The 15,179-nt window shown below is 39.0% G+C and overlaps 1 protein-coding gene across 1 annotated transcript in view; it reads left to right on the forward strand.

Annotated features, from left to right (window-relative positions):
- The window catches only part of colec12 (collectin sub-family member 12), a 31,124-nt gene extending 17,247 nt beyond the window's left edge, over window positions 1–13,877 (forward strand). Inside the window, exons 3-10 of the mRNA XM_082172555.1 lie at window positions 4,189–4,311; window positions 7,425–7,511; window positions 8,204–9,247; window positions 10,750–11,241; window positions 12,402–12,544; window positions 12,681–12,790; window positions 12,969–13,111; window positions 13,233–13,877. Of these exons, the coding sequence (XP_082028681.1) occupies window positions 4,189–4,311; window positions 7,425–7,511; window positions 8,204–9,247; window positions 10,750–11,241; window positions 12,402–12,544; window positions 12,681–12,790; window positions 12,969–13,111; window positions 13,233–13,252 (2,162 nt within the window). The 3' untranslated portion in view covers window positions 13,253–13,877. The remainder of the gene's footprint in view (window positions 1–4,188; window positions 4,312–7,424; window positions 7,512–8,203; window positions 9,248–10,749; window positions 11,242–12,401; window positions 12,545–12,680; window positions 12,791–12,968; window positions 13,112–13,232) is intronic.
- The last annotated feature ends 1,302 nt before the right edge of the window (window positions 13,878–15,179 follow it).

Consider the following 15,179-nt stretch of genomic DNA (forward strand, 5'->3'; position numbering starts at 1 on the left):
AATGCACATTAACATACAGTAGGATTCGGCTGTTTTGTGTTATGCTTTAACTTCATTCAGGCTGTTTGACTAGTTATTTTCTCATTGGGAATTTCCTGGACCTGAACCAGTCACTGCTGGCCTGTTGAAATTAACTCTAGCCACTTTCCAGACCCTCCCTAAAGCCCTGTAGTAAAGGGCAAGATATGGTCATCCATTCCAGGGCCTCAGTTTGTTTTTCCCTATAGGTTTTCTTATGTGTGTGAGTTACAAACATTAAATGTGTGGGTTTTGGATATGTGTCCGAATTTTTATAGATACTGTTGTCAAGTACGGTCCACATAGACTGCATTAATACATTTGGCAAGTGTGTGAGAGGTTTGAACAAGGAAACATTTTAAGTAAGGATGGGAATCATGAAGAAACGACCAAGTCAGATTCTGCAGTCTAAAAGTGGCAAGTCTCTCCGTAAGGCTGCACTCCGCTACTGGTTATTTCTGAGATTTTGGATGAGTGAGATTCGCGTATTTTGTTATTGTATCCGAAGCTCGTGTAAAGGACCTGCTCTCTTCAGAACGGGGGAGCAGAATCTCATTTGCATTTAAAGGGACACACAAAAACAGAGTGTTTTTGCTCACACCCAAAAAGGGGCAACTTTGACAAGCTATAATAAATTATCTGGGGGGTATTTTGAGCTGGATTTTAACAGACACATTCTGGGGACACCATAGATTTATATTAAATCTTGTGAAAAGGGTCATAATATGTCACCTTTAAAACTCATCTTTGATCCCAAACATGACATATTTAAATGGTTTTTCCTTGTGAAAAAAAATTCTTCATGCCTTAAAATAGCTTCATTTAGTATACATGAATATTAGCCCCGTCTCCACTCACGCCAGCTCAGAGATTCACTCAGCCAACTTATTGAGGTAAACGCTGCACAATGGTATCGCTCTTTACAACGTCGGACACATAACGGTAATTAATATGATTAGCTTTTTGCTTGACTATGTTATCAAACAGCTAATAATGTGTTGCTAATGTTACACAAACTATGCCAAAAAAACCTGAATAAGAAGCAGTTTTCTTTCTCAACCCTAGTGTAAGTGGAACATGTTTGCTTGTTCCCTATCTGTTGTTACACAACGCAAATTTAAGTGTCCCGTCTTGGAATTCCAGCTATCTGAAAGAACACATCTGTATTTCTTCAGTTAAATCAGCTTTTCCCTCCTGATTCTGAAAGCATGTGTGAAAAGGAGCAAGCTGTGTAGCAATCTAGCTTCAGTGCTGTAAGTCAGGAGCAATTTGTCCATCAGTTAATAGTTAATAGGTGAAAGAAACACAGCAATAAACACTCTACAGCAATGTAAAAGTGATGCATTTATTGTTTTCTTTTCTCTCTCTCTCCTTTGCACACCCCAGTGACCCATAGCCAGAGGTTGTAATGTTGCTTGTTTACATGGTGCGGTTTGGTTATAGTTGAGGGAGGGTGGGTAGGCATCTTCTGATATCCCCCACACAGACCACCTCACCAAATCCTCGATGTAAACCCCCCCTACATCCGGGGCCATAGCTTGGAGGGCCCTTTGAGGCGCTCTGCCATGATGTTTACACAGATGTGTGGGTCTAAGGACAAGCTCCTCAGCGACCTGCCCACCCCCCAGCTCTCTCCTGGGGCTTTCATTTTAGCCTGACCTGGATGCCATGGCTGCCACTCCGACCATATGCTGATAAGTCAAACAAGGATGTGAGCCTCATTGGAATGTTTGGAGTGTTTCTGGAGATAGTGGACATGTTTATTTGCTAAGCCTCAACTTAAACACAACAGGGGTCATCTTTACTTTTTGCTGCAGCAAGAACAGGCAGCGTGTGGCGAATTTGACGTCATAGTCTGTTATGACCACAAACTTGTGGTTTGTCCTAGTGGGACACTGTTTACGGTTGACTGCTTATTCCCTCTGGACCGAAAGGGAAAACAATTTGGCTCAATGGTAATCTGAACCAGACTGACAGAAATCAGTCATTCATGTTCAGGACAAGCATGACACATGGTCTCTCGCTGCAGTAAGCCCCGATGGTGTAGTTTCAGCTTGACTCTTGAAAACAAACAGAGAGGCAGTTATTCGCTTACACCATCATGTGGTGAAACACCGTGATCTCAAAAGCTGCTTTGCGTGAAATCACTGAAATAGTTGTTTGTCCCTTGGAATTTAAAAAATTTTTTTAAGTAATTTCCTGACGGTGTTTCAGATGTTTTGACAATTTATGTTTGGCAATTCTAAACTTAGCCATGTCTAAAACTTGAATGAAAAGCATAGGTCATCATCAACACGTCAAACGTAATGATTAGAAAGACCATAAAAATATGCTAATGCAATAAAAAAGTGTAACACTTTACAATAAGGTCTCATTTGTTTACATTAGTTGATGTATTAATTAACATGAATGAACTAACAACAAGCAATACATTTGTTACAGTATTTATTCATCTTTGTTAATGTTAGTTAATAAAAATACAGTTGTTCATTGTTTGTTCATGTTAGTTCACAGTGCATTAACTAATGTTATTACAGGGCTTTGTGGAATACTTGATTCTGATTGGTCAGTCGTGCCATTCAGTGGTATGTTATTTCCCAAAATAATCCAGGCTCATCTGGGTAACTGTCACTAAAGTCGGCGCTTTACACTTGCTAGGAACGTTTTTTCTTCGTGGAAGTTTTGCGTTTGTTGAGCTAATTAAAATATTCAAATCAATAATAACTGGTTTCATACAAACGCTGCTGCCATTTTTCACTTTGCGTCAGGGTGATGATCACTCTGTCGAGGTTTATTCTGCAAAATAACCGGCTGAATGTATATTAACCCTTTCTTAACAAATACAACTTTTATTTTATGTATTAGTAAATGTTGAAATTAACATTAACTAAGATTAATAAATGCTGTCGAAGTATTGTTCATTCTTAGTTCATGTTAACAAAAGTGAAACTACTGTAAACTAATGAAACCTTATTGTAAAGTGTTGCCAAAAAAAGTTACACAAACATTGTGATTATTTACTTTCTATACGTAAATATCAAAAGAAGATATTTTAAAGAATGTTTTTATTCATACAATGTAAGTCAATCAGGTCCAAAACAACATTGGACCCTACTGAAAAAAAGAGATATTCTCTTCTTTTATGTCACACAGAAGAAAGTCATACAGCTTTGGAACAACATTAGGCTGAGCAAATGATGATTTGTGAGTGAACTATCCCTTTAAAGGGATAGTTCACTTTGAAATAAATTTTTGGTATGTTTTAGCTTACCTCAAGGGCATCCAAGATGTAGGTGTCTTTTTTTCCGCAGTAGTTTCAATTTTTATATTTTTAGGTCAAACCGTTCTTGTCTGTCAGTCATAATGCAGGTCTATGGTCACTGTCTCAAAACACATGCACAGAGTCCAAATTAAAACAATTCCCCGTCGTCCAAATTAAACAATTCCCCATCGTAAGTACACATTGATGGCCTAAGACACGAAACGAGCGGTTTGTGTGAGAAAACGAACAGTATTTATATCGTTTTTACCACTTATACGCAGCCATGTCGAAGTGCTCTGATCTGACGTGTGCGCAGACTGGTGCATAGACATATACACACTAGATGTCGCCTTGTCTACGGCAGTTCATTGAACGAATGTCTTTAAGGCGACATCTAGTGTATATATCTATGCACCAGTCTGCGTACACGTCAGATCAGATCACTTCGACATGGCTGCGTATAAGTGGTAAAAACTATATAAATACTGTTCGTGTTCTCACACAAACCGCTCGTTTCGTGTCTTAGGCCATCAATGTGTACTTACGATGGGGAATTGTTTAATTTGGACGACGGGGAATTGTTTTAATTTGGACTCTGTGCATGTGTTTTGAGACCGTGACCATAGACCTGCATTATGACTGACAGACAAGAACGGTTTGACCTAAAAATATCAAAATTGAAACTACTGCGGAAAAAAAGACACCTACATCTTGGATGCCCTTGAGGTAAGCTAAAACATACCAAAAATTAATTTCAAAGTGAACTATCCCTTTAAGGAACCAAAGGTTCCCTGATTTTTCCTGTTGGAGTTTGAGTCATTTAAGAATGAGGGATTGAGGGATATGTATTTACATCATGCTGAAAAGCATTTTCAATGTTTGTGATGCAATGCTCTTTTGTGTTGCAGGTATCCAGGAGGGAAGTGAATGCACTAAATGTAAAAATGACTGGGCTCTGAGGGTGGCCATTGCTCTTCTGTATGTGCTTTGTGCTCTGCTCACCATAGCTGTGGCTGTGCTGGGATACAAAGGTAGGAAGTCCTCTGATCGTTGTTTTTGAAGATACTCTCTCTCTCATTCATCTTTTAGAGTCATTGAGAGCCTGCTTTCACACTGAAGATTGCAAATCAACAAAAGTACAGTACGGACAATTCCTGCTGTCTGTTGTTTAGACCAGAAACCTGGAAAATAGGTTCATTGGGTTTATATTTTTTTTATGTCCAACTATCAAGAATGTGCCATAATTTAACATTCACCATGATTTAATCTGTTCAGTTTTGAACTTTGGCTCACTTTTTTTTTGTCCTGACATAAGGCAACTGTATTGCACCATAGAAACAAGATAGTTTTCCAAATATTTTCAATCAGACTGTGGCATCTGCTTTCTATATTAGCTGGGAAAGCCAGAGCGCTGTGAAACAAAGCATCGTGGTTTATTTTGTCTGGTGCTTAAAATCAGGATAAGATAATGCACATTATTGTCTTCCAGACAGCCACTGTAAATTAGAGGTATTTTTCTAGTTTTCGTATACAGTTAGATTTTTAAGTAATTTTAGTCAGTTATGTGATTAAAGCATTCCTATTTACCTTATGAAGCCCCAGCCCTTTTAAGCGCTGCGCTCGTTGTGTTCTGTCTTCCAGTTTGTATTTCCAAATTATAAAGGTAAGATCTTACGGATTTATGAATGAGCCGCTCATTTTAAAATCTTGCTGGTCTACTGACATTTGTTTTGACATCCGCTTCAAACATTACAGTGCTCATGATAACTTTTGTTAACTCTACAATAAGTAAATACACTTTCTCCAGCTAAATACTTTTCGACTGCGATGCCATTGAAATATACAGAGCTACCGCAAAAACAGAAGTTCAAAAAAAAAAAAATTCTAAAGATGGCTGCGCGCTTGTCTCTCTGCCGCATAAGTCTATAGCTTGCAGTGCTAATGGGTTTGATTCTTAAGGAATGGATGAACTGATCAAATATGCCTTTTTTGCAATTTGAGAAGAAAAGAGCTAATATTATAAGGCATTACGAAATAAGTTACATTTAATAACCTTATTGTTAAAAACATTATTTCAGAATGTTCTCTGAACATTCAAAATGTCCAGGATTATTAAAGGATTATTCTTGGTTATGCAAAAGTCTATTTTATCATTTTGCAAACATAATGGAAACGTTACTTTTGAATGTTCTCTGATTTACAGCTAAATGTTTCAGGTTTATTAAATTTATTTCATAAACAATGTATAAGTAATTTTTTTGAGAACATTATTAAAGACCAGATAACTTTTAAGGAATGTTTTATTAACGTTATTGGAAGAATATTTGTTCATATCTTTAAGTGAACCTTGACAGAATGTTCCTGTTAGCTGGATAGATAGACAGACAGACAGACAGACAGATACAGTAGATAGAGACACACATACAACAATGTATATCAAATGTATACCTTGAATGCAATGTAAGTCATTTTGGATAAAAGTATCTGTAAATGATTATCATACAATAAGACTAAAATAAGACCGTACACTCATTCACTAATATTGATTGTTTTCTACTTTCATCCCTGTATCTTTGAACATGTCTCCTTGCTTATTTACCTTTCAATGTATTTGATCTGATTGTCCAGATCATGTGTCCATTGAGTCCATATGTGTCCTCTGGTTCTCTAAAGCCCTAATGCCAACCAGATGAGAAGACCATGTAAAGCAGCGAGTCTCACTGTAAACCTGCTCTAGAGGAGATTTTATGCCTTATCAGCAATTTGTTGTCCCGGAACCCACAGGTTGATTGACAGGGACTTTGTGGCATTCAGAATGCAGTTCCTGTTTCCTTTGCTGGCAGTGCCAGAGTGAATCATGGTCACTTTATTGCTTATTCTGTATCACTTCTAAACTGTCTCCTGAACAGCTAAATATCAACAAGAGTTTTAATTGCATGTTCAGATTTAGTCCAGTTAGTGTCTCAATGGTCTTTGGTGCATATTTAGATTGAGACATAATACAGCTAACAGAATAATTCTACTAAACTCCATTCAAAAATAACACGGCTTAAACCAGAAAGAAAGGAGAGTGGGACAGAGAAGGAGGGCAGGAGACTGAGAGGAGGAACTGGCAGTGTTGACCCCACGCTGACAGACTCCCAGTGTGAAAATGACCAACAAGCCTTTGAAATGGACCTCCATGTTTTGTTTTTCCCCTACAGCATATATTTTTTTTGTGTTTGGTTACACAAGCACAGTCAGGAATGCTAACACCCTAGATCTTTGATGTGTTTGAGTTTGCTGTCAGTGAATTGCTGAGTGCTGCATGTCTGAATGAAACACGAGAGGTCACACGAGTTGAAACAGTGATAGTAAATACACTAGAGAGCAAAGATTATGACTTTATTTTTTCATTCATGTTTGACCGCCAGGGAGATATTCAATGGGATAAACACTGGAATCAAGAGGGGGCTTTGAAGCCATACCAGGACTTTGTCATAATAGACTGTAAGATCGTGTTCTGACCGTTCCAAAGAAAAAGATGAATGTGACAGTTGGTATTTTAATCATATACCACTTACTAAAAGAATCAACCAGAATGCATAGTGAAAGCGCCCTCTAGTGGTGCATGTGAACACTAGAACTCTAGAATCAAGACTAACGTAAGATGTTTACAACATTGTACATAAGTACATAAATGGCCTAGTCATGGTTATGGCAGGTTATAATAACATTTTAGCCCTTGGGCATCTTAAACTGGGATTTCATTATTTTACAAAGCAGGGATGAGACCAAAATCTGTCCTTGAATATCTAAAGTGGTGCTAGCAAGACTGCTGGGAATTACCACAAAAGCTCAGGAGATGCTCAGATAAAGACTCCTCAGGATCCATTCCAAATTCCAGAGGAAATGAAGTGTCATGTATTTCCTGCATGACTGTATGTGTGGAATTTATGTTGTATTTGTATGCATGTGCACTGAAAGTAAAAATTGTTGAATCATGTCCACAGGTCAAAATGATCAGCATTTTGAAGGAAATTTCAGAGATGAATCTCAAGCAGCCTCTTGACTCTTTATTAAAAGTGCATCCTTCAGGATTTATAGTATACTTGTACATAGTACAGACAAGGTTTGACTGGCATCTGTAATGTGTGTCCCACAGTGGTCCAAAGGATGGATAATGTAACAGAAGGTATGGAGAATTATGGAGGGAGAATCATGGCTGTAGAGACAGATCTCAAGAAACTTGGTAAGTAGACCTGAAGGTGTGTCCCTATTAATATCATATAACTAGCAACATTTCTGTCCTATCTATTAATTTTTTTCACATATTCAATTATTTGAATAGACATTTTCTCTGATGAGCATGTTTTGAATTTCTGAATTAAAATGTATATTTGAGATAAAATGTATATTATATTTAGTGGCATTACGTCAAAAACGATGATACACTATCATAATGAAGAAAAAGCCTTATCAGAATGACATAGTTAAAAATAAATCCTTAAATAAAAGGATTTCTAAATATCCTAAAAATAAAAGTAGTTTACTGTAATACATTATTATTATTATTATTATTTAACAATTCTGCTTCACTGCTTATAGTCATGCGGTGAGACCTTTTTATGTCAAGGCAAGGTTAGTACAGGTTGTATTATATAATGTGCGATTTCAATTAATTAATAATTCATGATATGTGTAAAACAATTGTCTTGAAAAATATTTGTAAAAAAAATAAAAATAAAATATATAAATATTTTAAATATATATTTTACTTTTTACTTGGTTAAAAGTCATTAAAATTAATAAAGAACAGCCATTAAATATTGCATTCAATTAATCATTAAATATTTATAATGGACTCTCTTATTCGTCATTGGCTCAGTTGCTCTGAATCCATTTTTTATTTTCACTTCATGAACTTCTATATTTGATGTGCAGATGATCAGACGGGAGAGAAGTCAGAGAACGCCACCAGTGAACTCCTCTCATTCAAGTTGGAAATTCAGACCTTGCAGAAGCAACTCAGTGACGTTGCCATGAAGGCTTCAAGCAACAGAGCTGTTCTCGATGACCTACAGCTAGCCGGCGAGGACATGCAGAGCGGACACCTCTCACTGCGAGATCTGCTGGAGAGCAACGTCAACGTCATCAACAAAGTAAACCGCACCTTAAACTTATACAGCGGTGTGATTGACAGACTAAAGACTGACACTGTGCAGCTCCAGACGAATCTTCAGGTGCAGGCAGATGAACAGGGACGAACCACTCACAGCATCAGCACTCTGAACTTCACCCAGACCCAGCAGAGGAGCCTCCTCAGCACCCTCCAGAGGTCAGTGGAGGACACTAGCCAGGCTGTCCAGAAGCTTAAGAATGACTATCAGAGCCTTCAGCAGGTGGCTAGGCAGACCAAAGCGGATGGCGACTGGCTGAGGGAGAAGGTGCTAAACCTTCAGGCCTTAGCTGCTAATAATTCTGCACTGACTCGCTCTAACAGTGACTCTCTGGAGGACGTGACCTCTCAGCTGAACTCGCTTTCAGAGCAGGTGCAGAATGCCTCGGCCATCACCGACGGCCACGACCAGAGCCTGCGTGAGCTCATGGACCAGCAGCGAGACCACGACAATGCCACTTCCATGAAGTTTGATGCTCTAGAGGCACATCTTGACCGCAACGAGGGGGAAATGGACCGCATTACAGGGAATGTTAGCTTCGCCACGCAGCTGCTCGGAGCGATCAGCATGGACCTGAATGGCCTGCGCACCTGCGCCGAGACGGTGACCCAGCACTCGGACCTGCTGCTGGGGCTCAACAACAGTGTGGCAGAAACTAAGGCAGACAGCACAGAGCTCAAAGCCCAGCAGGAGGAACTCGCTGCCAGGCTCGACAAAGAGGTCAGCAGCCTCTCTATAGTCATGGAGGAAATGAAACTGGTCGACAGCAAACACTCGCAGCTCATCACAAACTTCACTATCCTTCAGGGTAAGAGCCGAGGCTATCAAATAATGACTATTTAATACAATGTTTTGTTATACACAATTGAATAATTCCTTTTTATATTTTATTATTATTATTATAAAAAATATTACAGCTGGGGTCGGCAACCTATGGCACGTCTGCCAACATTGGCATGGGGGAGGGATAAATTTCGTAAATTTCGAGGTAATCTTTCATCATAGTCACATTGCCTGTTTTATTAAGTTAGGAGGATCTATAAATACTATTAAACAGTGAGATTATAACGCACGTTAGCGCGCAGACCCGACAAAATATTTATGTGACCGGAGGTGCACACTTCTGAGATTATTTCTCCACGTGCCATAAATTGTCGACTGCTTTACAGCATTTTTCAAATACATTGTCATGTTGAAGAATTAAATTGCTGAAACAGCTGAATTGTTTTTGTAAACAAAACAAAAAAACAAGCACAACAATGAAACAATGAAAAATGATTTACTAAAATAAATGACGAAAAATAATATATATATATTTATCACTAAATATTCAAATCAAAAGCTTAAAGAAATTCTTGTAGTACAAATTTTGAGGAGCTACAGATTTGATTTGATTTGATTTGAGGTGATTAAGGCGAGCTAATTAATGGTGTAATAATAAATCTGAATTCAGAAAACAGGATCATGTAGCCTGTATAAATTATTTTAAAAGATTATTTTATTTTAAAAATATAGATAACACTTTACAATAAGGTTCCATTAGTTAACTACATTATGTCGAGTTCACACTGCACGATTTTAGCCCCAATTTTCACTCGCCAACAGATTTTGCGAAATTGCAGACAAATGCCCAATATCGGAGGCAAATCTGTGCTCGCTCACGTTAGTGTCAATCATGCAGTGCACATTATCAAAGACGCCCATGAGATATTTGGCATGCTAAATATCTGGACCTGTCTGCGATTCAAAATCCTGCTGCTTGAAATGTGTTCAGAGCAAGATACAGGGCAGCGGGAAGTTCGAGGAGGAGTTATATACCAAAATATCAGCAAGAATACCAGCTTTACAACTATATCAAACAGAAACAAAGCAAAAACTTTTGCATGACCAGCCGCAACAGCAGCACTGTCACGTTGGTTTGGGTTTTGGTTCGTTTTCGTTTTCATGTCTTTTAATTTGTATTTTTGCCTTAGTCATGTTTCCTGCTTCCTGTTTGTCATGTGATTCCCTTTTCCCCTCATGTGATCCTGTCATGTGCTTTCGCCGTTCATGTGTCTTGTTCTGATTGGTTCCCTTGTCTACGTGTCATGTTCTCATTAGGTCCTTGTTATAAAGTTATTTGTCTTTGTGTATAAATAGCCCTCATGTTTCTATTGTCTCTTGTCGAGTATTGTTCCCTGCACTGCTGTTGGTGAGTTTATGTTCTCAAGTCAAGTCAAGTCAGTGTATTTCATTCAGGTTTGGATATTAATAAACAGATCCACTGGAGGCGAGTGAAGTAGAAGATACTTTTTTTGTCATTCATTTTAGGTCCTCCTGGTCCAAGAGGTCCTCGGGGAGACAAAGGGTCCCAGGGACTGCCTGGCAAAGCTGGCCAGAAAGGTGAAAGTGGTGAAAAAGGAGGACCTGGTATTGCTGGGCCTAAAGGAGAAAAGGGTCCAGCGGGGCCTCCTGGTGTGCCAGGGTTGAAAGGGCCACCTGGTTCAAGAGGAAGCCCTGGGTCAAAGGGTTCACGAGGATCAGGGGGCAGGGCAGGGCCTTCCGGAGAGAAAGGTGACCCCGGTATACCTGGTCTGCCTGGAAGAGATGGTCAGCCAGGTCTTCCTGGGCCACAGGGGCCCCAGGGACTCAGAGGGCCAGCTGGGCCTGCAGGACTGGAAGGCGCCCGTGGACCCGTTGGCCCCATTGGCCCACCTGGACCTCCTGGATTACCAGGACTTCCTGCACCAGTAGTTGTGCACCCAGTAGATCCACAAGGCTTTGTCAACCGGCAGGTAGCGCCGCCCCCAACAAGTACACCAGGTACAAGCTTTTCTTATGTTCTCTTTCTCCGTTTACGGTTTATACAGAATAACTAATTCCGATTTTATGTAATGTGGATAGTTTTGATAGGAAAATAAGGATCTCAAAATATTTGGCATTTGTACTCTGAGATGTATTTTGTTTATTTGTATATAAGTTAAAGTGTTTTAAATATTACATTTCATGTAGTGTGTAATATAGCTTTTACTAAATGTAAACTAAATTTTAAAGATCAAATTTAGTTATTGTCTCATAAAAGAAATAATCGATTCTGAACTGTTGAAACAAGTTGTCAGCAATTCCAGTCTCACTTCCTGTTACAAACCTACATAAAAATGTAACATATTTGCATAATGCCAGCCTTTGGTCCTCATTGGCTGCTTTATTGACTGCTCTACATTGACCCGCCCTCAAACATTGTAGTTGTAGCTGAGGCCTGGAAGAGTTTGGTTCGTTTTGTCGACATATTGAGAAGATGCTATTTTCAACGCTGCAAATCCTTTTTGCAACTTTTCATGCACTTCAAAAGGATGAGGACTCATGCTGGAATTGATACGGTAAAACCTTTTACAGTCTATGGGTAAAACCCGACACCATTGTTACTGTGTTTCAAGCGCTGAGGAAGCTTCCAGTGCTGAAATTCAGATATGGCAATAGGCGTTTCGTTTCCAACTTGCGCTGTGAGCGGTAGACCAATCACAACAGACTGGGCCATCTGACCAATCAGAGTAGGCTTTTAGAAAGGAGGGGTTTAGAGAGACTGGATCCTTGGTCGAACCGTTTCAGACACTGTGAGAAAGAGGTGATGTGCAAGAGGTGAAAATTAAAATGTTTGTAAACCTAATGTTGGAGACCTCCAAAACAAAATTTGGAACCTTTAAAATAGCAAAATTGGGGCACTTTAAAAGTTGTTAATTCCACTAACCACGCTTTAGTATGTAACTGGTGTTACTTTTTTTTAAATGTTTGTATAGGGACAGTACAAAAACATGAAAAACTAAAGATGCATCGCACATATAGATTATAGCACATGCTATATACCGATGCACTTGAACTTGAAGACTTGAATTATACAGTACATATCCAGTGTGTATTTCTCATAAGTGCTACTTTTTTAACAATATTTCTGATGTATTTTTTTTTTTTTTTTTTTATCTAAGGTTGCCCACCTCAGTGGAAGAGCTTCAGAGACAAATGTTACTACTTCTCAGCTCTACCAGAAATTCTGAACTTTGATGAAACGAAGGAAAGTTGCAACAACAAGAGTTCATCTATGCTGATTATCAATGATGAAGATGAGCAGGTAAATCTTGGATACTATTCTTGAATATGTAATGCGTCTTAATTAAACAGCATTACCTATATTACTCTTGAGTTTTAGACCTAATATCACTCTATAAATTTGTGTTACACAATGCACTCTTTATTATCTATCACAGCTATGGATAAAGAGGCAGATTTCTGGAAAGGGCTACTTTTGGCTGGGCCTCACAGACAGTGCAGAGGAAAACATCTGGAGATGGGTGGATGGGAGCCTGCCCAACTATACGTGAGTAGATAACAATGCAAGAAATAAAATACCCATGAACTATTATTATTACTCCAGTGTATAAGTGTACATAATACATAATGTAATGTGTATCCAGTGAGGATTCACAGTAATATAGAGGGGAGATTACAGTGTTAGGAGACATTCCGCATTAGTCACGTCTGATTTTAATTGAAAGGAAATGGAAACCTGGGCAGCCTGATAACTGGAGCCATGGTCATGAAGCGGGGGAAGACTGTGCAGGTTTAATACACGAGGGCAGTTGGAACGACTTTTTCTGCACAGAACGCATTGGTGTCATTTGTGAACGAACTAATGAATGTAAGTTCCGATTCTTGTTTCCTGCATATATTTTTTTAGCTTCTTTTTGTTGAAATGTGTTATCTGCATGGTGTGCTTGAGTTCATATAATTCATTGAGGTATTTTCTCCATTATTCACAGCCAAAGTTCCAGTTTTATAGCATGAGTGTTATGAAAGAACAGAGAGTATTGGATATAACAATCACAGAGACAGTTCAGAAGACTTCTGTCACAGTATCCTCTCACAAAGCACGAACGTTCGCTTTGCCCAGTGAGCAGCATACAGGATGGACACAAAAGTAAATGTCATTGACAATCACGAGCAAGTCAAGACTGCAAACTATTTTAAATACACTGATCACCAGTTATGTTAATGTTTAGATAAGTGAAAAAGCTGTAATGTATTGTAATCACATGACTGTAAATACCTGTTTTACCTGTGTCATTAACAAAGCTGATGCCACATTACTCCAGTGCAATACAATAAAGCTTTGTAGCTGCTTTAATTAAAATAAAGCTTTGAACAGCCAACCATAAAGCTACAAATTAATATGTTGATATGTTGTAATGACTATAATCCAAAATTTGTTCACACCAGAGTTTTAGTTCTTAAGTCTTGGACATTATTGATGTGATTTTGTGAATAAATCTTTAACGCTTCAAATATTTGATTATGCAGTAGCTATGTATAAAATAGTTGTGTATTTGAATACATGTACATGTGTGTAATCATCATGAAAGACCATGTTTTTATCTGAAATAAAATATAGTTGGTATTTTTCAAAATGCTCTATGTTGACATTTTTATTATCCTTATTATTTATGTCTGAATGTGGAATGTATTCATTTCCTGTATTGCCTTGTCTGCCAGTGTTTGTGTGTGTGTGTGTGTGTGTATATAGTTTCTATTGTGTGGCCAATCTTCACTGATTTTACATTCCATAAGTAGAGCAGAACAAATAAGAGGACAGAATTTGGTGTGGTCATCTCGCTGGCTCATCTGTGATCAGGACAGCAAGTATTTGTGGTGTATCGATAGCTAGGACAAACCACATCCAACAGGAGTAACTGTCGACGCAAGAGGAAGCTGTCTGAAAGGGATGTCCAGCTAACCCAGATGGTATCCAAAAAACATAAAACCACAGCTGCCCAACTCACTGCAGAATTAAATGCACACCTCGACTCTCCCGTTTCCATCAAGACTGTTTGTCGGCAGCTCCACAGAGTCAATATTAATGGTCGGGCTAATTTTGGTTTGGTTTGGCCAATGCCAAATGTCGGTTTCAATGGTGCCAACAGTGCTAATCTTGCCCTGTGGACAATGTGGAACATGTATTGTTCTCTGATGAGTCCACCTTCACTGTCCCACATCATGGCATTCCCTACTGTGATTGATGGGCGCATCACTGCTAAAGACTACAGAATCATTCTGGAGGACCATGTGCACCTGATCGTTCAAATATTGTACACTGTAGAGCAGGGATAGGCAACTCCGGTCCTGGAGGGCCACTGTCCTGCAGAGTTTAGCTTCAGCCCTGATAAAAACTCACCTGCCTGTATCTATCTGGTAATCCTGAAAACATTGATTGCCTTGTTCAGGTGTGTTTAATTAGGGTTGGAGCTAAACTCTGCAGGACAGTGGCCCTCCAGGACAGCATGATACACACAGCAAGACTTGCGACAAGAATGGTTTAATGAACATAAAAGTGAAGTTGAACATCTCCCATGGCCTGCACAGTCACCAGATCTAAATATTTAGAGCCACTTTGGAGTATTTTGGAGGATCAAGTCAGAAAACGTTTTCCTCCACCACCAGCATCGCATAGTGACCTGGACACTGTTCTGGAAGAAGAATGGCTCAAAATCCCTCTGGTCACTGTGCAGTACTTGTATCTGTCATTCCCAAGATGAATTGATTCTGTATTGGGCGCAAAGGGAGGCCCTACACCATATTAATAACTTGTTGTGGTCTAAAACTTGGTGTTTCAGTTTCATTGCATCCCCTGTATAAATGCAGAAAATTGTATGTGAGAGTTTTCTGTGAGGGTTGTTTTTAGGGTTAGGGGATATACAGTTTGTACAGTATGA

The sequence above is a fragment of the Leuciscus leuciscus genome (assembly GCF_965113295.1).
Source record: "Leuciscus leuciscus genome assembly, chromosome: 6".
NCBI lineage: Eukaryota > Metazoa > Chordata > Actinopteri > Cypriniformes > Leuciscidae > Leuciscus > Leuciscus leuciscus.